The 24193-nt window shown below is 51.6% G+C and overlaps 1 protein-coding gene across 3 annotated transcripts in view; it reads left to right on the top strand.

Annotated features, from left to right (window-relative positions):
* The first annotated feature begins 213 nt into the window (after positions 1-213).
* The window catches only part of ASTN1 (astrotactin 1), a 57114-nt gene continuing 33134 nt past the window's right edge, over positions 214-24193 (top strand). For all 3 annotated transcript variants that reach the window (XM_074906980.1, XM_074906981.1, XM_074906982.1), the window contains exons 1-2: positions 214-542; positions 21166-21353. In XM_074906980.1, the coding sequence (XP_074763081.1) occupies positions 251-542; positions 21166-21353 (480 nt within the window). In that variant the 5' untranslated portion in view covers positions 214-250. The remainder of the gene's footprint in view (positions 543-21165; positions 21354-24193) is intronic.

Genomic DNA, 24193 nt, shown 5'->3' on the forward strand with positions numbered 1-24193 from the left:
TCCCAGTTTTCCAGGGATGCGGGAAAAAATTGGGGGGGGGGGGGGGGCGGGGGTGCGGTCGCGGTGCCGGGAAAACCGATCCTTTCGGTGCCGAGCCGAGCCGTGTCGTGCCGATCCTCCCGGTGCCGAGCCGAGCCGCGCCGAGCCAAGCCGCGCCGCACGGGGAGGCGCCGGGCTCCGGTCCCCGCCCCTCGCCGCCGCCGCCGCCGCCCGCCCGGCCGGCGCTGGGAGCGCGGCGCGGGGCTCCAAGATGGCTTTGGCCGGGCTGTGCGCCCTGCTCGCCGGTTGCTGCCTGGCAGCGGGCAGCGGCCCCGCCGAGGCGGCGGCGGCGGCGGCGGAGGCGGCGGCGAAGGAGCTGGAGTGTAAGCTGAAGAGCATCACAGTGTCGGCGCTGCCTTTCCTGCGGGAGAACGACCTCAGCATCATGCACGGCCCCTCGGCCGCCGAGCCCAAGCTGCTCTTCTCCGTGCGCAACGATTTCCCCGGCGAGATGGTGGTGGTGGATGACCTGGAGAACACGGAGCTGCCTTACTTCGTGCTGGGTGAGGCTCCGGGCGGGCCCACTCCCCTCCCCTCCTCTCCCCTCCCGGCGGCGGGCCCCGAGCATCCCCGGCTGCGGGGCTCCTCCCTGCGGCATCGGCGTGCGGGGAACCTGCGGCTTCTCTGCCCCCGGGGCCGGCTGACGCCGCTGCAGCCCTGCAGCCCCGGCCGCAGCGCCGGGCTGTCTGCCCGTGGAGATGCTTCAGGCCCGGGGCGCTCGGTGCATCCCCGGGCTGGCATCGCGGGGCTTGTCTCCAGCTTGGTGCACGGCCACCGGCAGTTTGCTCTGGCGGGAGGCCCGCAGTCTGCTTCCAGCGTGCCTGGCTGGAGGTGGGGGGGTTCTGCTTTGTCTGACCCCGAGAGGAATCACCTTTCCCGCAGCCTGGTGGAAAAATACTTCAGCACCCGGCGTTTCCCATCCCACCTGTGTGTGCCGTCTTCAGTCCTCCTGCCCCCAGTTTTTAGGCTTTGGCCTGCTCCAGGTGGTTCCCACCCGCTCTAGCCAGGCCTCTGCGCTTCATTTGCTGCGTGAGGCTCATCTGTGCAAATCTGATGGGCTGCTTCAGTCTTCATCCCCCCAAAAGCCGATTATATTCTCCCTCGTTCATGCTGGGATCAGAGCAAGGCCCTTTACCACTTTGTGTGCAGGGACACACTTCCCTTCACACCACCTGGAGCAAGTAGCTGAGATTTTTAATTTTTAGTGATATTTGTGCAGAATGACAGTTTCTGACCTGCATGTAACCCCCCACCCTGGGCAGGAGCGATTGTTGCTTTCCTAACTGCCCCACGGTGGCTGCACACACCTGCAAGCCTTGCTAGTCCATCACTGCTCCTGCAGCACCCTGGGCACCCTGTGAGGTTTTTAAAATGCCACCCATGTCTGGATGTTGGCCCGAAAATGAGGCACTGGTGCGTTGCTTTGTGTGGCATTGCCCCTGTGTGCCACCCTTGTGTGCGGGCAGAGTGCTGACCTCAACCTGGGTTTTCTCCCCAGCGTTTCGTCACCTCCGTGGCCCCCAGACCTCTCTGTGTGCAAAAAAGACCCTGGTCCTGGGTGCTGTGTGGGCTCAGGGCAATGCTCACTGCTGCGTGGGCATCCCCCTTCTCCTGTGAGAAAGGCAGAGGCAGGTGAGGCCTGTTGATGCCATGGCAGGGCGGAGTGGTGGAGTATGTGGGGACACCCACGGATGGTTTGCTCGAGGCCGGGGAGCCATGCAGGGAGGGGGTAGCAGGCTGTGCTGCCCCCCGGTCCTCCGGTTCAAGCCCTGTGCTGAGGGATGCTGCGGCGCAGGCCGGAGAGCGTTGCTGTGGCAACAGGGCGGCAGCGCGGCGGATGCAGGGGGACGTGCAGGCATGGCCGCCAGCCCCGCGCCACCTTGACACCCCAAAGGCGACACGGGAGCTTGTCCTCTGCCCCCTTTGGACCTGTTCCCAGGGAACCAGACCCCGATGCACCCTGGCACCTGGGGTGCTGCTAGCGGGGAGCATCTGGGTGATCTGGGCAGGGATGCATGGTGCTGCTCGGGTGGAGAGCCCCAGCATGGCCTCAGCTGGTATTGTGGGGATTTCACCAGGGAATTTTCAAATCCTGGAGGTGCGATACGTGGGGCAGCACAGGAGAGCAGCCACCCACCCTGACAGACCCGCTGCACCCGGGGTTTGCACTGGTGATGCCAGGCAGGGGTTTGCTTTCACCCCCTTCTGCTGACTGCCACCGGACAGATACAGGGACGTCTGGTCCCGGGTTGGCACACCCCGATGTCCCAGTGGTGACTGGGCTCTCCTGAGCATTGCTGCCTCGTACATCAGTCCCACGAGAGCCTGTGGGTGTGCAGCCCCCCAGCACTCAGGGGTTTGGGCTGTGGAGACACAGAGGTGGTCCCAGTAGAAGTCTCCCCACCTGGGATGCTGGGGCTGGGCTGGCAGGAGGGCGGGCCCTGTTTGCCAGGATTTTGGCTTGGTGACTCCTGGGAAATGCCATGTTACAGCTCCCTCCATCCCTCCCAGGAGAGAAGGGCTTGCTTTGAAAGTGGCACGGACACTTTGCCATGTGTGGGTATTATTATTGTTGTTGTGCTGCTCTGCCGTGTGTGGGTGGTGGTGTTATGATTACTACTGTGAGCGTGGGGACCACTTTTGCATGCCAGAAGGCCGAAAGTGCGTAGAGGTCTTGCAAGACCCAGACTTGGTAACTAAGTGTCTGCATCCTCTGGAGATGGAGAGCCCCCAGCCCAGGAAGTGCACGGGGCAGAGAGTGTCACTGCTGGTGCTGTGCACTCGGTGGGGATGTGGCTTCGTTTAGCCAATGCATGGAACTGGTGTCAGCAGCTGTTTGTGATTCCACAAGCCCTCATGGATGGGCTGGAAGGTGTGTTTGAGCATCCTTCTAGGAACCTGGCTTCACACAGTTGCACCATCCCTGGCAGACCCCAGATCCATTAATTGCACCCACCTTGTTGTGTTTGAATTGACAATAAAGTGTTTGAGCAGTGGATAATCCTCACACTCACCTCTGTGTCTGTGAGCCAGGTCTGGTTCAGGGTATCGCTACTGGGGAGAGAGCTGGGTGACTGCTCCTTCTCTTCTTGCTGGTTTTTGGATCCAGGGCCTGTGTCCAGGGAAGGGGTTTCTGAGGGGAGGGGAGCTGCCCTGCTGGTTGATGGGGACTTGGACCGGACCTCAGGGTGCTGCTCACGGGCTGGGGTGGGCCTGGCTGTGGGCTTTGAGCACTGTGAAGGTCAGGCAGGCAGCGCTCCACGGGTGATCCTGGCAGTAGCACCTTGACTCTACCATGTAGTCTCTCAAGCAGCTCACTTGAGGTTCTCTGTGCCTCAGTTTCCCCGCGAAGATGATGGGAGCATGCGGGGAGGTGGCTGAGACAGGAGAAGGGGTGAAGGGAGCATCCAGGAATGGGACAGGATCGGGGAGCCAAAGGGTATCTGAGTGTCATTCCCCCTCCAGCCCTGTCTGTCCTCCTCAACACCCCCCCTAAATAATTCAAGTGCTTTTCAAGCATGGCAAGTGTTTGTGGAAAGTGGTGTGTACAGTTTCCCCTTCCTTGATGGCAGCTCCCTGCGTGGTGCCCAAGCCGGGCAATCCACCGATGGGCACATGTGTCAAGATTTCTCCCCCAGCTGGAGATGCGCTAGGGTCTTTGGAGCGCCATGTATGTTGCTAAAAATGGGGTGCCAGGGGTGTGTGTTGAACTGGGCACCCCAAAACCGGCTATCACTCCCCAACCCTGATGAGATACTCTGGTAACATAATCCACTTAACGATGAGTGCAGAGGTTGTGGGCATCCCCTTGCTGCTGGTGGGTGGTGTGGCAGGGTCATTGATGGACCCCCCTAAACCAAGCTTTGCCGGGGTTCACCTGTGCCAAGAGAGACAGTGGGGGTCCAGGGGCTTTCTGCCCGACCTCAGGGTCTGCAGGGGACAGTGGGAAAGTCATGTGTGGGGACTGGCATCTGTCCCCTCATGTGTTTACTTCTCCCCACTGTGGGTAGTTGTGAGCTGCAGGGGGCTCAGCCAGGGGCCTAGGCGACACGCTGGCTTTGGCTTGCCTTGACCTGCTGCCCCATGGCTTTAGCTTTATATTTATCTTTACCTGAGAGGGTGAGGCATTGCTTGTTGCCTGCTCTGCATACACCATTTTTGGGTCTCATCCCCCCTTGTGGCCATCCCAGTGCCAGAGCTGGATGAGTCGAGTGTGTCAGTGCTCAGCCCTCCCAAACCTGGAAATCTCGAGGCTGCTCCCATGTTCCTCTGAAAGCAGAGGGATAGTTTTTGGGATTATTACCCCTGCTTTATGGTGAGGAGAGGCGCTTGCACAGGGCTTTCAGCTTCTTTGTAGCTCCCTTTACTAACGAACAGAGCATGTTGTAATTGCACCGGCCGCCTCCTTGTGCACGTGCTGCCTCGCTGCCCATGTTTGCTCAGGAGCAGCTCGGCGCATGCGGTCCCCACGTGCATCGCCTTTTGTGCTCGTACCCATAAAACCCCACACAACTGTGTGTTATATGCATGTCCTCAAAGGGACTCCAGCACCATCCCCACGTTTTGCTGCAGGGTTTTTTCCCACCTCCTGAATTTTCGGGAAGCAGCCAGGGCGTGGGAGCAGGGTTGGGGCTGCTTGCTGGTGCGCGCCAGGCTGCCTGCATTTAAAATCACCCGGTTTCATCCTGCTTTAAATCAAGGAAACCTCCATTTGAGATTGTCTCCTTTCATCTAATTTTGTGTTTGTTGCATTAGTTTTGTATTTTTTCCTGAAGGGAGTCTGAGTGTTGCTGGTCACCGTCCATTAAGAAATGCTAATTAGCAGCTCAATATTCCCTGTCCGCTAACCTTCACACCCCCTTCTTCCTCGCTGCTTGGTTTGCAGCATCCAGCCGCATTTGATATGTCATTAACTGGATTCACACTCCTGTGGGTTGCTAATTTTTTTGGGCCCCATCCTTCACAGGTTACAAACCGGTGAGCAGGGTATTTATTAGCATCCTGGCTTCCCATGGCCCCTCAGGCTTGGCGGACATTCAAGATGCAATTAAAAAATGCGTGAAAGACGGCATCTTTGACTCCTTCGCCCAAGTAACGCACTAGATATTTGAGAAGTGAAGTCTTGAAATGCAGTTTTGTGCATAAAATGGACTCAGGGAATGAGAAAACAGAGCCGATGGGTCGAACCCGTGCTTTCTGGACACTGGATAATTCAAGATCTTAAAATACCGGATGGTTTGTCCTGTCCGTTTTTTTTTTTTTTCTCTGAGTGTGGAGGAGCTGAAGGATTTTTTTTCTGCCTCACTGTTTTCCAGCCCAGCTGCTGTGCCTTGAAATGGGGGCAGCACAGCCCCTCACCCCCCAACTTTCCCTGCTCCCTGTCGTCCTCATGGGAGCCTTGGCAGCAGAGGATGGGAGAAGGTTCTTAACTTCAATGACTTTAATAGATTATCATAAACTTCGGTCTTAATACAAGCTGTCATGATTTCAAATTATCTTACTTTTAAATTAAATAGATTCCTTTTTAAATACAAAATCAATTCTAATTTTTTAGAGGGGTGAGATTTTTCAAAGGCACCGATGAGTTGGGCACATTTAACTGCTCTTGAATATCTCCCTGAAATATCTAATAATTTTTTTTTTTTTTTAAATCTCAGCTAAGCTCTTGGCTGTGCTGGTGGATGCTCTGACCATGACTTCCCTGGGTTAATAATGGGATGGCATGGAGGGTCATGGGGATGTTAGACAGACCACCGTGGGGGTGCAGGCTGCCACTAATCAGGATGATGGGCTGCCAGCGCACCTGCCCACCCCAGCTCTCCTTCCAGGCTCTGTGGGAAGGTGGTGACATGTGACACCCGTCAGCTCTCATCCACGTGTCTGTCCACTGCTGCAGACTGCTGGAGGTGGTCCCCCTGCCACCTACCCTCACCCCTGGCTCCTAAATGGTCCTGGAGGAGGGAAGCAGGAGCTAAGAGGCTGCAGGGTTGTCTTATACCGTTTTTTTCCCCACTTCCATGTCAAATGGGAAGAGCATCCCATTGGGTTTTGGTTGGGGGTTGCTTGGCCCTGCGTCTCTCACCCAGGTCTGGGTGCTGGTGGTGGGTCCCAAAGGACAGGTTTTTGTTCCCAGCTGTCTGTGGTAGCAAAGGGGGGCTCAGGGTGTGGCATTACTGGTCCCCAGCTCAACTTCATTTCCAAGGGAGTCAAGGGCACCCCCATATCACCACTGGAGCCCCCCTTCCCTGTCACGTGTCCCCAGCCCATGAAGCCGGGGCATGGCAGAGGGCTGCAGTGGGGCTGGTCCCACTGTGGGATCCACAGCATCATTCTGGTGCGAACCTTGCACCTGGAAATAGGTGTAATGGCAAAATAATGGAGCAAATATTAAGAAATTCTTAAGTACCTAGAGAATAACCAAGTTAAATTATACCAGAGGAGCTCAATTGCCTTGCTTAGATTGATTGAATTACTAAATGAGCCTGACTAATGGAATGGAGTGGATATATCGGACTTTTACTCAAGATCCTGAAATAATTCCTCTAATAAGATTGTGAGCCATTAATTGAACTTGGCTTTGATCCTGGACACTGTCACATGCACTGAAACCTGGTGGTATGATCTATGCTCCGGCGTGCCTGGCCAAGGGGGTGGCTGCTGACATCTCCCCACTGGGTAGCTTGGAGGGCAGCCAGGTGCTTCACCAGGGTGTCCCGATGCACCCATGCCACGACCTGCTGTGGGGAAGGGGCTCCAAAACACTCCATCTTGGCAGCCCTCCTGCCTGCTGGCAAAACCCGCCCTGGCAGTGGGATGCACTTAATTCCCTTCTGCTGCCAGCAGCTGATCTCCTGGCCAGGATCCTTACCCCACTTCCCATCACTGTGGGGGGAATTTGAGATGGATGCTTTGGGGTTTATACCCCCCACAAATCCAGGGGTGCCTTCTTCTTCCTATGCCCTCCTGGAGTGGTTGGTGCTGGTGATGGGACATTGTCCGTGGCACCCAGAGCACTGACAGTTGTCCAGTCTGTGCTGAGATGCTTCACTCCACATCACTTGCCTCCTTCTTTTATTCTTCATCAAATGATGATGATTTCTTCATCAATATTCTTCATCAATATTCTTCATCTCCAGCCCATCACTAAGACTTCAGTGCTGCTGCATCTCCTTCCCCCTCTGATGCTTTGGTGCTTGCTTTTCGCACTGGAGGTGTCCTCTTGGGTGCTGGCAGCAGAGGCCAGCATGCCCCAAAGGGTGCTGCCAAGGTCCGGGGGCTTGCAGAACTTCCAGCAAACAGAGAGGGACCTGCCAAGGGGATGTATCATGCCCTGGACCTGCCCTGGAGCAACTGGTGGGACAGGACAGGCTCATCTAACAGGGCTTGGTGGAAACCACTGGTGGGACCCTGCTCCGGCCCTTGCTCTTGGCCATGCAATGTAAACCTGACTTCTCCACATCCTGTTCCAGCTGAAGGAGGGGGCCAGAATGGGCAGGGTGACCTTCTCAGAGCCACGGAAGCACCGAGGGCACCACCATGCCTGGTCACACACCCTCCTCCAGGAGGTGGAGCCCAGCACCAGCCTCAGCTACAAGCAGGGGCAGTCCTTAAAACCTAGCAGCCGGTGTGGAAAATGCTGCAGGAAGGTGGGCAGCATCCCTGAGAGAAGCACAGGGTCCCCCATGGCCAAACTGGGGGTGACCAAAGCTCAGGACACCTTGCCTCCATGTTGTGCCCATTGTCAATCCGCTCTCTTACTGGGAGCGGAGGCTTCAGTGGCACAGCGGATGTAGAGGGCTTCTTGTATATTTTTTCTTAACTAAGGAAAAAAAAAAAAAAAGTAATAGGGATTTCGTCTCTGGGAACCCGTTGCCACAGCAACCATGCATCCAGCTGGCTCCAGCGGCAGCGGAGCTGGGAGGGGATCTCACTGACCCAGAAAGTGGTGGGGGGAGCAGTCCATGGGGCTGCTTGGCATTTCAGTGGGGGGTACAAGGGTCTGGCAGCACCTGGCAGGGTGGGCAGGGGACCGATGTCCGCCGAGGGGGCTGCAGGGGGCCTAGACCCCTGTTTTGGCTGGACAGAGTGATGCTCCCACCTCCTTTTAATCACTCCCAGCCTTAACTTCTCAGACCGCATCCTGGCAGAGATGCTCAGGCTCACTCTCATTCCCACCCTGAAACCTGTCCCAGTGCATGGACACTCCTCAGAGATCCCCAAAGCTCTGTAGGCATGCTTTACCCCCTGGAACTGGCTCTAGTCCCAGTGGTGGAGGGGACCCTAAGGCAGCCACATGCCTCCTTGATACTGCTATCTCACCTCTGCCCTTCTCATCCCATGCCAGTGGCATTTGCTCCTGGGCCACATCCCATTTTCTACTTTTATTTTATTTTATTTTATTTTATTTTATTTTATTTTATTTTATTTTATTTTATTTTATTTTATTTTATTTTATTTTATTTTATGGTTGCTTAGCCAGCTAAGCTTGGAGGCTTGCTGCAGAGACGTCCTTCAAATGAAGGCATTTTTGCCTGGTGGGATTAAGGTAGCTTCTGGACGGTGATGGTGCTGTCATTTAAGACTGGTTGTCTTTTTACTTGCAAATTGCCAGGCTCTGGCTTCTCTACAGCTAGCCTGGCTATGGCCAGCAGCTCACCCCAAGCAGCAGTGCTCTGGAGGCTGGGGGATTTGTCTAGATAAGGGAAGATTTTTGATTGTCAGGTTCTGGCTGCCCCGCTACAGCTTAACGCTGAGAAAGTGCCTGGAGGAGAGCATACTCTGCTCCCATGTGCCATGTTGGTATTTCTGATCCCATTTTGCTGCCCTGCAGCTGGGGGATGCTTGGGATGGATGCTCACCCCGCAGCACTGGCACTGGGCTCTTTGCGGTCTGGTCTGGGATGTGGTCTAAACTGACCCCATGCTTTGCTTTGTTATGGGGCTTCGTTTGCTGGTGATGGGCTTAGGCAGGGGTTTGAGACTGTCTCCTCTGCCGTGTCCTGTCTGCAGAGCCTGAGGTCTGCTGGGGAACGGGCAGGGGCTTTTTTCACCATTTATAATTGAAGGAGGTGTAAAGGATCCATGAGGCACCCTCTATTTGGTGATGGCACATTGGTTACAGAAGTTTGGGATCCACAGCCCTGATGCAAGAGGAGGAACCATCCCTTTTCTGGCTGGCTCTGAGGCATTTCAGTAATTAGGATGACTAACGAGCGTAGCAGAGCAAGCAGCTATGGGGGATGCAGAGATCTGGCTTTGGTTCCGTGGGGAGTTGATCTGGCTGAAAACTAACCTGGTGGAAGAAAGTAGTTGGAGAAGGTGACAGGAGATATTAAGGAGACCTTGCCCATGCCCTTGCTGGGGCACAGCACTTCTGCTTGGCCTAGCAAGGGCTGTATTACCTGTGTTCTCCCTGAATTGGGTCTGCAGTCCAAGCAAAGCCATTGCCTGGCTGCTGGAGCCTCTTGGGATGGAGGTCTCCTCATAGGCAGGGGAAACTGGGTACAGGCAAGACCCTGACCTTGGTTTTTGAGGAAGCACCTCCTGTTCCTTTCTTCTGCACCTCTACCCTCCTCCCCTGCCAAAAAACCCGTCCCTGATGTCACCGTCACAACAGAGTGGCTGCCTGGGAAAGCAGCCCCGAAATATCCTGGGGACAGGCTCTTGTGTGATGGGAGACAGTTGCCATGGAAACCTCCTTCAAATGAAAATAAAAAAAAAGAAAAAAAACCCGAAATTTAAAGCAGCCCTTGTAGCTCAGAGGAACTGTAGACCTTATTATGGGTTTTGGCACCCCCCCTTTTTCTTTTATTTGTTCCAGCTAAAAGCTCCAGGAGACATGGCAATTAATTTGAGCATCCCAAGGGGAGCAAGAGAGGGAGGGCACGGTGCTGGGAACCAGCTGCCTGGGCCGGTGGGCTCCCAGTATTTCCCAGTGCTGCTGCCCTGCAGCCACCAAATGCCCTCTGGTAATGGGTTTTCTCCACCATGGAGGAAGAATCAGGGTGTTTTTTTAGAAGAGGTAGCTTAAGGCTTAGAAGTCCCCTTTCCTATCTCCCTAGATGGAGGGTTTGGGGCGGAGGTTGGTGCGAGCAAAGGCTTAGGGGCACTGAGGGAGGAATGAGGATATGAGAAACAGCTACAGGGTACAGCTCTGGCGTGGGGACGGGCAGCTCAGCGCAGGTCGGGGTGATTTGTCTTTATGTGTGTGGCATCAGGAGATAGTGCCCTTTCTCCTGCTGAGAAGGGCAGCGTCGTGGCAGGGAGGCTTCTGCAGAGATAGGCTTCAGTGGGTGAGAGGAGGTGCCTGGGAGAGGAGGCATCCTTCTCCCGAATTTTCTTGTCAGGGTCTACTTTGCAGCCATAGCCGCAGGTTCCTGGGGGGGCTTAGACCAGCTCAGCACAGACTTTAAATTGCTGTGGTGCTCTCAGCCCGTCCTCTCCCCTAATGATGTCCCCAGTGTCCACAGCTGCTGGGAATCTGGAAATGTCAGATTGGGACCAGAGAGCTCACTGTGCCTGCCACTGCCCCAGGCTGGCCTCAAGCTCCTCTTGGTGCTGCTTTCCTTGTGGTGGTCGTGCCGGTGCAGAGCTGTTTTCCTATCCCAGAGCTGCATCTCCCCAACCTTTCCTGTGTTGCTCAGCCAGAAATAGCTGGGTTCTGGCTCTTGCCGCTTTCAGGAAGAGCTCTGGAGAGGAGCAGCAATGGGACTTGAGAGCTGTCATACTGCCATGGAGCTGCTGGCTGTAGGGATAAGCCAGGGAGTTTGTCTTTGCAGACATGACACATGTGGCACAAGAATTTGGGGGGGATTAGAAATGTCTATGCAGACCAGTGAGATGGGAGCTGCAGGGGTCTCGTCCCAGCTTACACTAAGGCTCAGCTTTAGCCAGGCTGGGATGCATATCTGAGCATCTGCAAGCAAGACAGTGCCTGAAACATCCTTCCAGGGAAAAAGCAAACCAATTTTATCAGCTTTTCAGCAGGAGCTGCTCTCTTCCTGGGTGCGTGGTGCTCCTGGCGTGCTCAGACCTAGTGGGCTGGAGAAATAGCTCAGCCCCCTCCATGGATGATGGAAATGCCTATGAGCTGGGGAGGGGAGCACATTGCATGCTTTGAGCCTACTTAGTCAACGTTGGACCTGGGTTGGCTTCCACAGCTTTTTATTATCACATTTTCCCCCTTCCTTATTTGTCAAGTAAGGCAAGTGGCTGGTTAACAGCTGGAGGACTCAGCCTCAACCTGCCCACCCCAAGCATCCTCCTGCAGTCCCCCCATGCTGGCCAGCACAAACTGGGGTGAAGGAGTGTCCCACAGGTGCTGGGGCTGAGAGCTGTGAGGGATGCAGAGGTTCCTGGGATGGATGTGGTACACATCTCCCCATGGGATGGTGATGGCGTGGTCAGCCCAGGCTGGATCTGGCCTCCTTGTAATTAAAGCTCAGCATCAGGGAAAAAGGCCTTTTCACGTGCCGTGGGAAGAAAGTGTGTGAAACACAGCTGTGCCAAGCAGTGGGAGAGCATCAGGGTGATGGAGGGAGGACAGGAAAGGAAGGACCATGAGGGGAAAGGAGCGGTACAATGGCAGGTGGTAGAAAATAACTGGAGGGACCACAAGAAAGCCAAGGGGCTATAGGAGCAGCAATGGAGGGTACTGGCAGAGCCACTCGCCATGGGTGTGAGCCACCCCATACCTGGTGGCTTCTTGAAGCCGCCATGCATGGAGCCCAGTGAAGTGCCCTTTGGAGCTAATAGCTGCAGGAATTCATGGCTGGTTTCACACCTGGTGGCAGCATCCATGTCCTGGGAATAACACTGCAAGGGCCATGGCTGTGTGTTCCATGGGTTTCTGGCCAAGAAAGGAAGGAGGTGTCAGGCCGGCTCACCAAGCCCTGGTCTCAGCCACAACCAGAGCCTGTGGGATTGAAGCAAAGATGTGGCTGTGAATGCAGGAGTTTGCAGTTACCTGGTGCTCAGAGTCTGGCAGGGCTCTTCGAGATACTGAAAATGCAGCTCACTCCTTGCCTCGATTTAATTTTGTTTGCTTACAAAAATGCTACTTATTTGCTAAAACGGGATGCTGCTTCCCTTTGGCACAGGAGGAGCAAGAGGCAGCAGCCCCTCGCTCAGAAATGCCCCAGCCATGGTCACAGGGGTGTTGTCCTGGCTGGGGGGACCCTCAGCACTTGTCTGGGCTGGAGCATCCTGGCTCCATCCCCTTTTTTCCTGGCCATCTCAGATTTCAGCACTGGACTAAGAAATTCAGATTTTCCTCCTTTTTTTTCCCCCCATGCAAGCTCACAGGAACTTTCTGCCCATGGTTATGACATTGGAGTTTCCTTTTCCCTACCAATGGTGCAAGCGCTGCCTGAAAAGACAGGCAGGTAAATACAGGCAGGGCCGTGCTGCCGTGTGATCGCATTAAAGCTGATGGGTGCTGAAACCGAAGAGCGGCGTTACATAATTTGGACTGCAATGCAGAAGCTCTTGCTTAATTTTTAATTATCCAATTGCTGCACGTATGTAACACTCGACCTGGGAAGAGAGGTTGGCCCGTGGGCATGTGCAAGGGGCTTGGCTGGCAAAGATGATGGGTAAGCTTTCCCTCGTGTTCCTCCTGGCATGGCAGAAAGAAATGTGTCCCTGTGGCACTGACACACATGGCAGGAGCGGGACTGAGCTGTGGCAGCTAGGAAGCGTGCTCTGCAGCCACCCCGAGGACTGAGGGGTGTCCTGCTGAGTGGTAGGAGGAGGGATGCAGGTCTGCAAAGGTCTTTGAGGTTTCGGTGGGTCGCAGTGTTAAATAAATGGAAGACACTGTGGTTGCTTTGCATCTAGATTTCCTGTAGCTGCTGATAAAAGAACCCTGATATACTCCCAGGTTGGGTTTGTTTGGATTTGGGTGAAACGGTGAAGGAGCTGTTGTAGATCTCAGCTGTGAAGCGCCGTTTCTTCCCCTCCTTATTTCCCCCCCTCTTTCAAATCCCAACTCTGCACTTTATGTCCTTTCTACAAAGGCAGCTACCTTGGAGCAGCTTAGTCTTCAAAGTTCCCAGAATAACAAAGGTTAAAATAAATTTAAAAAAATAACGTTGCTACAAGATCAAGTCAGTGCCCCACTTGCACCCAGGCTCAGGGCTTCAAAGTGGCTGCAAAGAGCCCCCCGCAGCATCCATGGTCAGGCATATTGACACCTGGGGTCCCATCTTCATCCTCCTGATATCCTGGGAGAATTTGCAGTAGCCAGGATGATGCCACAGGTAATGGCATCCACTGAAAGTGGGTGGGGGTCCTGCTGCTTTTGCTGGCCATGGGTGCAATCTGGAGAAGGTCTCTCTCAGAGGAGAGGGTCATGGTGGCTGCGGTGATGGATAAGTCTGTGCAGATGAGAGAGGTGTCTGCAGGGCTGTGTCCTGTGCCCACCAGCGCTGTCCCCTGGCCAGGCAGGTGGGTGAACAGCTCCTCATAGGGAGGATCCATGCTCAACGTGGTGCTTTGTGCCTCTGCTGGCTCCGCTGATTTATATAGATCATCAATATGACAATTATATACACCTGCAGATTTAATTACCTCCATTTTTATCAGGTGGCGACAGATTTATGCCTCTATTCAGTTCCTGTAAATCTGAAACAAGCTTGACTAGACCCAAAAGTCCTCCCATTGATCACTGTGCACTGGCTGGTCTCTGGCCCTCTTGACAAGCTCTTCTTCCACAAGTGATAAATTCAAGATGCACAGTTAACTTTTTCCCCTTCTACATCTTTCATGCTTCATTTTTTTTCCTTCCCCCCCATTATCTTTCAAAGCCTCTCCACAAACTTGAAAATGGAGCTTGAAATCAGGCAAGGGGTCCTAAGAACCAAAGAGTTTATGACATTAGGCTGCAGTCAGCAGTAGCCTATGCCTGCCTTCTCCATCCTGGTGTGGGGCCACTGTGAGGATTTGTCTTGCCCCCAAACCCAGGGGAGGTGGGAGGAAGAGGAGGACCACCTCTTGGAAAAAGTCTTGGCCCTGCTGTTGGCAGGAAAGTGGACAGGGTTATTCGGGTCCTGTTTCACTCCCTGGGAGGACCATTTCATCCCTCCCATGTCCCAGAAGACCAGCAGATTCTGGCTCTCCCCCCAGGAGATGAGGAACAAGCAGCCATGCTCGTTTCCTGTGCTGAGCTTGAGAACTCAAAATAGCATCTAATTTTCCCGACCTCTTGGCCTCAGCGCAATGAACACTTAAACAAATTAGTCTGCAGGAGTGAGCTGAAGTTTACCCTTGAAGTGAAGTCCATGTCATCGCTGTAATGCATCCCCCTGCCTCCCCAACCTGTCCCACCACTGCCGTTGCCTGACCTCTCCAGTACGATATGCTCCAATGTCTTACTAAGTGCCTGGCAGATGGGCTGCAGTGGCCAGCCATTACCTTCCCTGCCAGCCCATGATGGATATAAATAGTCCTTTGCCTCCCTGTGAAAATGGCTGGTTGGCTTGGAAAGTTGAAGATAATCTTGACAGGTGTCTTGGGTCTGTAGGGTCTGACAGCATGGAAGGTTGGGGTTTGAAGAGGGAGAGTTGCTGGCTGGGCACTGAGAGGCTACCTCAAGGGGATGGAGCTGCCTTGGGGTCTCCTTCCCCCAGCAAGGCAGTGTCTGGAGGAGCAGAGGTTCTCAGACGCTCCTGAAGGGACACGTGGATGCGGGATGCATCCTTCAGGGGTGGCCTGAGTAGCACCTACCTGGTTTTGCAGCCACCCTCTGTCCCCAAGAGACTATGCAGTGTTGGAGGCAGTGGATTTGTGGTCCCTTGGCATCTCCAGCCATGGCAAGTAGCTGATAATTGGGGAAAAAATAGTTAAAACTGCAATGTATATTGTGTGGTCCTTTCCCTACTGCCGAGGTCTGTGCTGCAGGGATTTCTTGAGCCAGGATTTGCCTCTGGACTGTCTGGCTTGATAGCCGCTGGTGGCTCTGTCTTCCCTGAATTCAGTTCCTTTCTCAGTGCTTTTGTGCTATATGGTGGATGAAAGAGAGTCTTTTGTTAGTTTTTACAAGCCTAATTCTTGCAAAGCGAGAAATAGTGAATAATCATTGCCTTTCCCACTGCTCCATTGGCTTCATGATTTTATAGGCTTTTATCATGTCCCTGCTCAGTTGTTTGTTTTCCTTGCTGAGGATTCCTATCACAGTTGGTTTCTCCTCTCCACAAAGCCATTTGCAACATCTCATCTTTGTACCCCTCCTCCGAACCTTCCAAGCTTTGCCTCCTCCGTTACGAGATGGCTGACCTGAATACTGCTTGCAGGATTCAAGATCAGCTTGCTTTCACCAAAGTTGAATTTCACCTGCCCACTTCCTTGCCCACTTTCCTCCAGCACTTCACATCTTTAGCTTTGAGGAGACTAAATTTAGCATTGGTGACCAACTTTGTCATTTGCCTCATCTTCCAGAGCATTTCTGAACAGCCAAGGTCCTGACAATGATCTCTGTGGGGCTTCTTGGTAACCTCCTTTCATTGTGAAAACTAACCTCTTACTCCTCCCATGCCTGGTGGGCTTCAAGAGGACTTTCCTCTTATCCCAACCCCACTTTGGCACTTTGGGAAACTTTGAGGGTGGATTTTGTCGAGAACTCTTTGAAATGAGTCCATCAAACTGGATCACCTTTATCTACTGGCTTACAGTGTTGGGTGACCCATATTTACCCACACACCTACTGGTTCCTCTAACAAACTGTCCAGGGCAGAAGTAGAATTTACTGGTCTGTAATTTCCATGATGCACAAGAACTTTTTTAAGAGATTGGGGTCTCCTCTGCCAAATTTTGCTTCTTCAGTTGCTCACCCTTTCTGAGTGATAGCTGTTGTGTTGGTGGAGTTCAGCAGGTGTCCTCCTCCGCTGCTTGTGGATGAGTACCATCTGCACTGAGGGTTTCGTGCTCTCCATCTCACCAATTTGCTGGGAGGCAATTTAGCCAGGGCAGTAGTTTTCCATGGCTGACTGGGGGCTTCTCCATCATTTGGACTCTTTCTGTGGAGACCTGGGTTTCCCTCTGGAAGAGGTCATATGATGGCATTTCAGGCTGGGATATCAACTATAGATGTGGTCCTTTCTGGGGTTTATATATCAACCCTGCATCTTGTAGTCACATATTCTCTTTATTTTGCTTTTGCCCACTGTCATGGTGTGGGGCTTTGGGATTTTTTTTACTCGACCATGTCTCCTGAGTGTTAGTCAAGGAGGTGGATTTGTCTCTCTTCCCACATCTCCTCTGTAGTTCACAGTTACGGCAGATGGGACCAAACTAACAAAGCAGGAGTGAAAGTCAAACGCCAGCGAATATCCCAGTCTGCTCGTTATTTTTCCCAGCTTTTGGTCAAAATTGACAAACGCAGTGGAAAAATAAGCTCAGAGGGGATGGTGCACAGGTGCAGTTGGGCATGTCCTTGGGTCTGCAGGGAAGAGCCAGGCAATGGGGCACATCGTGTTGTAAGGTCAGCAGCTGCAGAGCAAACCCAGTCGACTCAGACCCATTAATGATGAATCAATGTCCTTCACTCTGGAAACGGCCATGCAGCACAATGTCATTCCCAGAGTGATGGAGGGTTTTGTTGTTAAAGAAAGGCATGAATTAGGGCTCTGGCACATTTGGGACAAAAGTTCCAGTTCAAGGGTAAAGCATGGCTACAGCTTTGAAATGTAAGTCCTTGATGACCTTGCTAAAAACAAAGGCACCTTTGCTATGACGGCTAATGGCTTCACGTGTACCAGGCCCACGTGCAGATGTCCTGATGGGATGATGTTTCTGACCTAGCCAAAGAGTGGCTCCAGATACAGCGGGTGTCTTTTTCCTTGAGCCTTGAGGTTCTCCCATGTCTATGGATCTTTTGGAAATTTAGCCCAAGGTGCCCTCTCCTGTGAAGCAGTTCCTAACAGATAAAATTAAGTTTGTGTTTGCTAGTATAGAAAAGTTGGATTGTCTTGAAAAGGCAGAATGACCTACAGAATGAGCTGATTTTTTTACCTGAGATTGAAGACAAGAGAAAAAATGCAAATAAAATATGGATAGTCAGTGATTAATGTGATTTTTTCGAATGGGCTCATTAAAACATTAATATTATCCCATGAAAGATGTGTCACTAAAATCTTGTAAGTAAAAATGAGTTAAATGTCAGGATATGCGTTTTGACATCTGAATTGATAGGAATCAAGGCCTGAGGTCCCAACAGAGAGTGTGAGTGGCTCATGGTGGGAAGGTCTCCTGAGTTACTTAAGACATTGGAGACCCTTGGAAAAGTGCAAGGCCAGGGCTTGCTTTAGCTGAGTCAGAGCTCTTTAAAGGATGTGTGATGTTTACACATGGAGCAAAAGCCTTAGCTAATAGGGAACTTAAATAAAAACACAGTCAGGTTCCGGATGGAAAATAAGCCAGGTTTAAATGTTAATGAGGAAATATAAGTCCAAGTAAAAATCTGCGCTCTGCTGAATGAAATGAGTCTGCAGAGACTGGCATTATGGCAGAGTTCATGTGACTAATTGGAGGAATCTATTAATGCTTCCAAATGGAAAGGAAAATTGTTTTGCCATGTTTTTTTCCATCTAGATGCTGGTGTGTGTTTTTAAGGAGAGTTGCTCTTTTTGTGGGCCACAGTGCCAGGTCTTGGCAGGAATATGAGGGTGCAGAAATGGGTCTATGCTGGCATTGGGCTTGGGGGCCACAGTTTCAAGGTTGCCCCAGCTCAGGTGCAGAAGTGGTCTGTGACAGGGGTGTTGCCTCCCAGAATTGGGAGAGGCAGAGATGTTGCCTCCAGCAGGACTGGGTTTGCTTTGGGTGGGATGGCTATCCCTAGGGAGATGAGGTTGTTTGGGATGATCAGTAATGAAGCGGGTATAAAACCACTCACCTCCAGCAACTTCATCTAGACTTCTGTCTTCTCCTCAGTGTGCTTCTCTACAACCTTTCCTTCCCCCTTCCCTTCCCTCACAGATGGTCTGGGAGGGGAGTAGCCGCGGCCGTTTATGTTGAAAGCATCAGCCGGGATCTTTGGAGGCTGCTGCTTCTGTAGATATAAAGGACCTGTGCCACATTTGATACCAGGTGAACACGGCACAGCCTAATTAGTGGTCTCCTACTGTTATTAACCCCTGACTCAGACAGGCTATTTTTTAACAGAGGTGCAAGAAGTTAATACTAGTGCTAATGGCTTCATATCCATGTCCTTAATGAAAGCCATGCAGGGACCAGGCCTATCATCAATATTTTTCAAACTTTGAACTTGAAATTATCCTTTCCCACCTACCTTTTTTTTTTTTTTTTTTCTTTCTGACCACTTTGCCAACTCCTCTAGGGTCTCCTGGCCCTGTGGTATGAGCTGGCCTGCAGGGTTGGCACCTGCCAGCCCCATGGCAGAGCTGAGCCCCTACAGCATCCAGATAAATGGCCCCTGTTGGCTGCCTGGGTCCCTGTAGCATGTCCCACCAGGTGACGAGATGTCTGCTTGGAAAGCAAGACAAAGATAAAAGTAGAATGCATTGGACTGGGAGAGGAGAGCAAAGAGATACTGTGTTAGGGAGGAAGCTTGGTCTTGGTCTTGATCTTGCTTGAACCAAACTCCAGGAGAACTTCACAGGAAAGCATTTATATGTATAATTTTTTCAAGTCGAAATGGAGTGGGATAGGGGCAGCTGGTGTGTTGCTAAGACCTTTGAGGAGAGGAGGAGGAGGTCCAAAGTTAAAGCTCACTCATCTAGGTGCTGCCTCGAGAACCTCTGCCCGGGACAGAAGCAGAGATGGTGGAACAGCCTTGTCCTATGGTGTGATGGAGGGATCGTAGCCTGACAGTTTGGGGTGATGGCAGTTGACTTATGGGGTGTTTTCCTCTGTTTCTAGCACTTCTGACTTGTGTGTGATGCAGCCGCAAGGTTGTCTTGTGATGCCTGGTGGGAGAGGATAATGTGCTCAGGCTCTGTGGCTGGATTGTGCTCTTTTAAAACAAGAATCCATTTTTTATTGAAATACATTTTTCTTTTTAAAAATAAGCCTGTTTAAATAAATTTGAAATTATGACAACCTATTTCAAGACTTAAATTTACTATAATCTATTAATCATTTAAATAACTTCCATCAAGGAGTCCTCCTCAAATATTAATGAGCTGAAGGGTGCTGCTTTTTCAATGATATGTCAGATCAGGGGGAAAACATCTTTAACTCCAGCTTTCTAAATGTCACAATGTCATATACTTAGTATCTATTATTTTCACTCTTTACAATGGAGCAAATGATGGTATTTACATTTTTCCAAATGTCAGTACGTTGAGTTCCTGTTGTGCATAAAAGCTCTTGCCTTAATTACTCCTAATTTCATGTTAGCAGGCAGGTGCAGAGAGAATATTTTCTTCCATTTGAGCTGGTTCATTTGAAGTTGAGAAGCTGTGGGGAGTTGGGGAAGCAGGAAAGCCTGTTTTCCCCTTTCAGCCCATGAATAAAGACCAGGTGGGAGAGGAGATCTGCTTTTTCAAACCCTCCTGGCTCCCAGGACTGGCTTTTCAAAGGGGATCTGTGTTCCTAAACGCAGCTCAGGAGTTAGAGGGAATTTCAAATGTGCTTCTGGCTTCCTCGATGCTTTAACTTCTTTATGTTTTGCTTCCCAGTGGCATTGAGGACATCTCAGAATCTCTCTGCTTGGGACACTCAGAGCACACTGATTACTGCCAGAAATATGGCCCGTGCTGAGCAGAAACAATCTGCCAATTCACTCACTGTGGCTAATGTTTCTTTTGATTAATCAAATCAGTTTTGGAGGATGAACCTAGTTCCTGATGCAGATTTCCCCCCCACCCCCCCGCCCCAGTAGCTAGCTCACTTAAGGCAGCCTAATGAAATTAATTAACAGTGAATTTAAAATGTTGTTTTTCGGCACTGTAATTGAATTCCGGTTTTCATTTGAAGGCAGCATGAAACAAGCAAAGATGACAATTTGCAAAGTGAGCTGGGCTCTTTCCCACTGCTGTCAAAATGCACGATACAAATGGGATGAAGTGGACAGGTCTGGCTGGAGCCTTCCCATGGGGCAGAGACAGGAGGGAAAGCTGCCTCTCGCTGGGAAGCTCATCATGTTTTTAATGGTCATTCCAACAAATGCAATTGAAACTTATGTTTTCAGGAAAAATAACTAACAGGCAAATGGCAGGCTTTAGGTGATGGTTGAGACCAAGGTGTTTGAGGTAGTAATCAAGGTGATCTGGTCTGAGATGGAGGTGGTGGTTAAAACAGTGTCCACTTCTCCTAGGGATCTGCTGATGCCACCCTCCCTTTTATGTCCCTGAAATTTTGGAGTCAGACAGGTGAATTTGGTTTGATTTGGCATTTAGTGTCCTGCAGCACATGTCGTGTCCCAGCCCTCAGCTGCTCCTCCTTCTTGGGTGTCCTCTGCTGCTGTCACTCCTCAGCCCAGTTCTGTCCATCTGTCCCCTGCTCCCAAACACTGAAGTTAAAGGTACTTAGGGAAAGTTGGGGTGTTTGGGCAGAAGGTGCAAGTACATCTGCAGATCTCAGGGCTGAGTCCTGTGTGGGGAGCTGTAAAAAATGGTTGAAAGTGAAAACCTCTGAATGTATCTCAGTCAGAGCCAAAACCGCAGGTGCGATCGCAGCCATGTGCACATTTCTCCATTCAGAAAGGATGGGAAATATTTTCTGTCTGCAATAATTTGTGACGTGGTCCCAGTGATGTCATTAGTGCCACTGAAACATTGTCCTATATCCTCTGCTCCCCATGGCTGGAGCATGAAGCATGTGGGTGAAGCCTGTCCAAATTAGGGCTGGAAGGATGCTGCCAGGCTCCCTGGCTCTGGTCCAGAGATGCTGTCTGTCCCTGCATGACACCTGGATTTTTGGAGGGGCTCACATCTGTATTTTACCCAGAAATATGATTTTACTCCTCTTTAACCTTTCAGGCTGTGTAGGGACAGCCTACAGGACCTGTGGGTTGTGTAGGGACAGCTATGGTGCTGGCAGGAGGTGACTGCGGGGAGCCTGCTCTGTGTGTCCCTTGGTCCCTCCACTCATTTTCTGGGAAGAGGTAAATGTCACCCATCACTCTCCTCCTCCATGTGACCTTCCCATATGATTGGCTTTGCTTTTGCAGAGATCTCGGGCAACACGGATGACATCCCACTGGTGCGCTGGCGGCAGCAGTGGCTGGAGAATGGCACGTTGCTCTTCCACATCCACCACCAAGATGGGGCCCCCAATCTTCCCGGCTTCGACCCCACAGACGAGCCCCAGACTGAGTCAGCAGAGGAGGAGCTGAGGATCCTCCATATCTCTGTCATGGTATGTGATGGGAAGGCAGCCCCCCTCTTTAGGTGTCCAGAAGACTGTAGAATATATAGGGGCTTCTGTAAAGCCATGTTTTTACCCATCTGGCTTCAGCTGGTCTAGGAGGAACTGAGTCCACCTTCAGGGGCTGGTTAAGATGCTCTGGGCACCTCTCTGAATGATGCTGCATGCAGGATGCTTTAACATCGGGCTGCTTTGAACCTCTCCCTTAGTTTGCATCGCTTTGCAAAGATGTTTGCAGGGGTGCCTTTATCCCCAGGGGTCTGCTGGGCTTTGAAGTTCTCAACCCCCTTAACCCAAGGCTAATTCACAATGACTTTGTCAGGAGCCCTTTGCCCAATGGATGGTGCCTGGCACCCGCTGCTCTGGCACGTGGCAGGTGTCACGGTGCCACTGGGCACTGTCACCACCACTTTTATCAGTGTGGCAGCTGCGTGGCCGCAGTTTCACAGTGTGCAGTAAGCAAGAGCATCCCATGCACAGAGGCTGCACAGCTCTCCTCCTCCCTCCAGGTATGCAGGGATGAGGTTTTGATGGCAGAGAAAGGAGGGTGAGACAGAGATCTGTGTGTTGGACATGGACCTGTGATTTGTTGGTTAGGGGTTTTTTTGTTACATTGGAAAAAATTTGAAGAATCCGACAATTTTTGTGCCCCTGGAAGATAATTAGCCAGAGACAATGTGTTGCCGAGGCTGCAAACAGGCTGTTTAATGGTGCCTACCCTAATGAGAGTGACAATAGCTCTTCCAGATTGCAGCCCCAGGCCAGGTTTCTCCTCCATCATTTGTGCTTGATTAGTCTCGAGGAAAAAAAAAAAGTCACTGGCAAAACCACCCCCACAAACATTCTGCACCGTTATCTTTTTTTTTAGTGTCTGTTCCCAGCTGCTCCTGAGAGGGAGAGGCTGGCCCCACTCTGCCACTGTGATCTTGGTCTTTTTGGGTACCGCTGAATCCCAAGATCGAAACAGGAGTACGTGAAAAAGGCTTATTATCAAGCTGATGTCTGAAACTCATTGCTCTCGGACCAAAATGTGTAAATACAGATTGAATCCTCCCTCCCCCACTTTTTCCCCCCGTCACTCTCAGCTCCACTCCAGTGGCATCCTTACATCCTGACAAATAGACGTTGGCTTTTGTGCCAGGAGTCAGGATCACGTGGAGTTTTCAAGGCTGAATTTCTTTCTTTCCCCTGTGGCTGCCAAGAGAAGAAGTGTGAGCAAGGGGCTGTATCCATTGTGACAGCAGTTCGCACGTGGACCGTGTGAGAAGCCCTCCTGCGCCTGTCCAGCACAGGGCTCCTCTTGCAGCCATTGTACAAGTGCCAGGTCAGGGGGATGAAGGCAGAATGGGATTTCTGTGCTCCTGTGGAGAGGAACTGGGGGTCTGAGGTGGTGCTCTGACTCCCTCCAACCAGCAGTGAGTGGAGGGGATTCCAGTGCTGGTTTTCATCCTCCCTTCAGAGCCCCTCAAAATCTCAAGTGGCCATGGACTACTCTCCCCCAGGGATGGTTTGACCTTTCATACTACCCGGGCAGAAGAAATTCACTATTTTTTGAGAACTCATAGCTGCAGTCCTAAACGAATGGGTGTCTACCTGACTCAATCTGCCACTTGGTTTCCCTTGTTCACCGGCACAGGCGTATGGCAGAGTTCCCTGGTGTTTGGAGGATTTAATGTGTGTATGGAGGGCAGCAAAGGAAAGCTGGCAATGCCCTGGCTATTACTCCCACCTGCTTGTCACCCCACCTGAAGATGGACCCTTCCCCAGGGCGATGGAGAGCCATGACATGGGAGCCCATCTCTGGTGGGGATGGGGTTAGTCCCCACTCATTTATGGATCTCAAAAGGTTTTGAATATGTTAGAGAACTGGGCCCTGATTTTAACACTAAAAAACTCGGTATGAACATGGCCAGGCCTGAATCCAGTGCCAATTTTCAGCCCCAGCAAGAGATTTCCTATCCTCCCAGATGCAGGCTCCTGGCCAAAGAGATGCCATGTGCCAGCCAGCCCCTCCTCCTATCCTGGACTGCTTGTGTCCTTAATCACTGAAGTTTCTTTGTTTTTTCTTTCTTTTTTTTTTTAAAGAAAGGTTGGAAGGAGAGTGGAGGGTGCACTGCAGCTCCATTATCCTGGGAATGAAAGAGTGTTAAACCGTAATGACCATTAGAGATCCTTTTCCAGCTGCCTCTCCTGCTTTTCATTCAATAATTCCCTTAATGTTTTATCCTAATGGAGCAGATTATTACTATTATTTTATTTTATCAAGATCACCTATTATGTAGAAGAGAGGAGGAGGACCAGACCCATGGGTGGACATGAAGCTCTTAGCTGATTGCATGCTTTTTAAAAATAAAAATTTTTAAGAAATTTAAAAATTATTGGCGGACCGGGCGTAAAGGGCCAGCTTGGGCTTCCATCTTGCTGCCTCTATCTGTATGCAGTGATGTTGTCTCTGCAGGAGGGTGGCCTTGGGGATGTTGGTGAGACAACAGGTCTGGGTGCAGTTTCAGGTCTGTCCCTGCAGAACAGGAGCTTATTCAGTCTTTTCCCCCCAGGCATTCCCCAAACAACTTCAGTCATCTGGCTGTTTTGAGCCTTGATCTCCTTTAATCTGTGCTGCAATTTCTGCAGGATGCCCTGGGAAAATCTCCCAAGATTGAGAGTGACAGCACTGAAACTGGTTGGAAATGGGTCAGAAAAAGTTGCCCATAGGAGCGTTCGCCTGGAATAAATCTGATCTCTGCTTTCAAAGACGTGTTACAGGAAAGCGAAACAAAACACGCTCTGCTTAAATGCTGCTTTTTCATGCCTCGGTAGTGACTTCAAAGCTG

The sequence above is a fragment of the Athene noctua genome, chromosome 5 (genome assembly GCF_965140245.1).
Source record: "Athene noctua chromosome 5, bAthNoc1.hap1.1, whole genome shotgun sequence".
Classification (NCBI taxonomy): domain Eukaryota; kingdom Metazoa; phylum Chordata; class Aves; order Strigiformes; family Strigidae; genus Athene; species Athene noctua.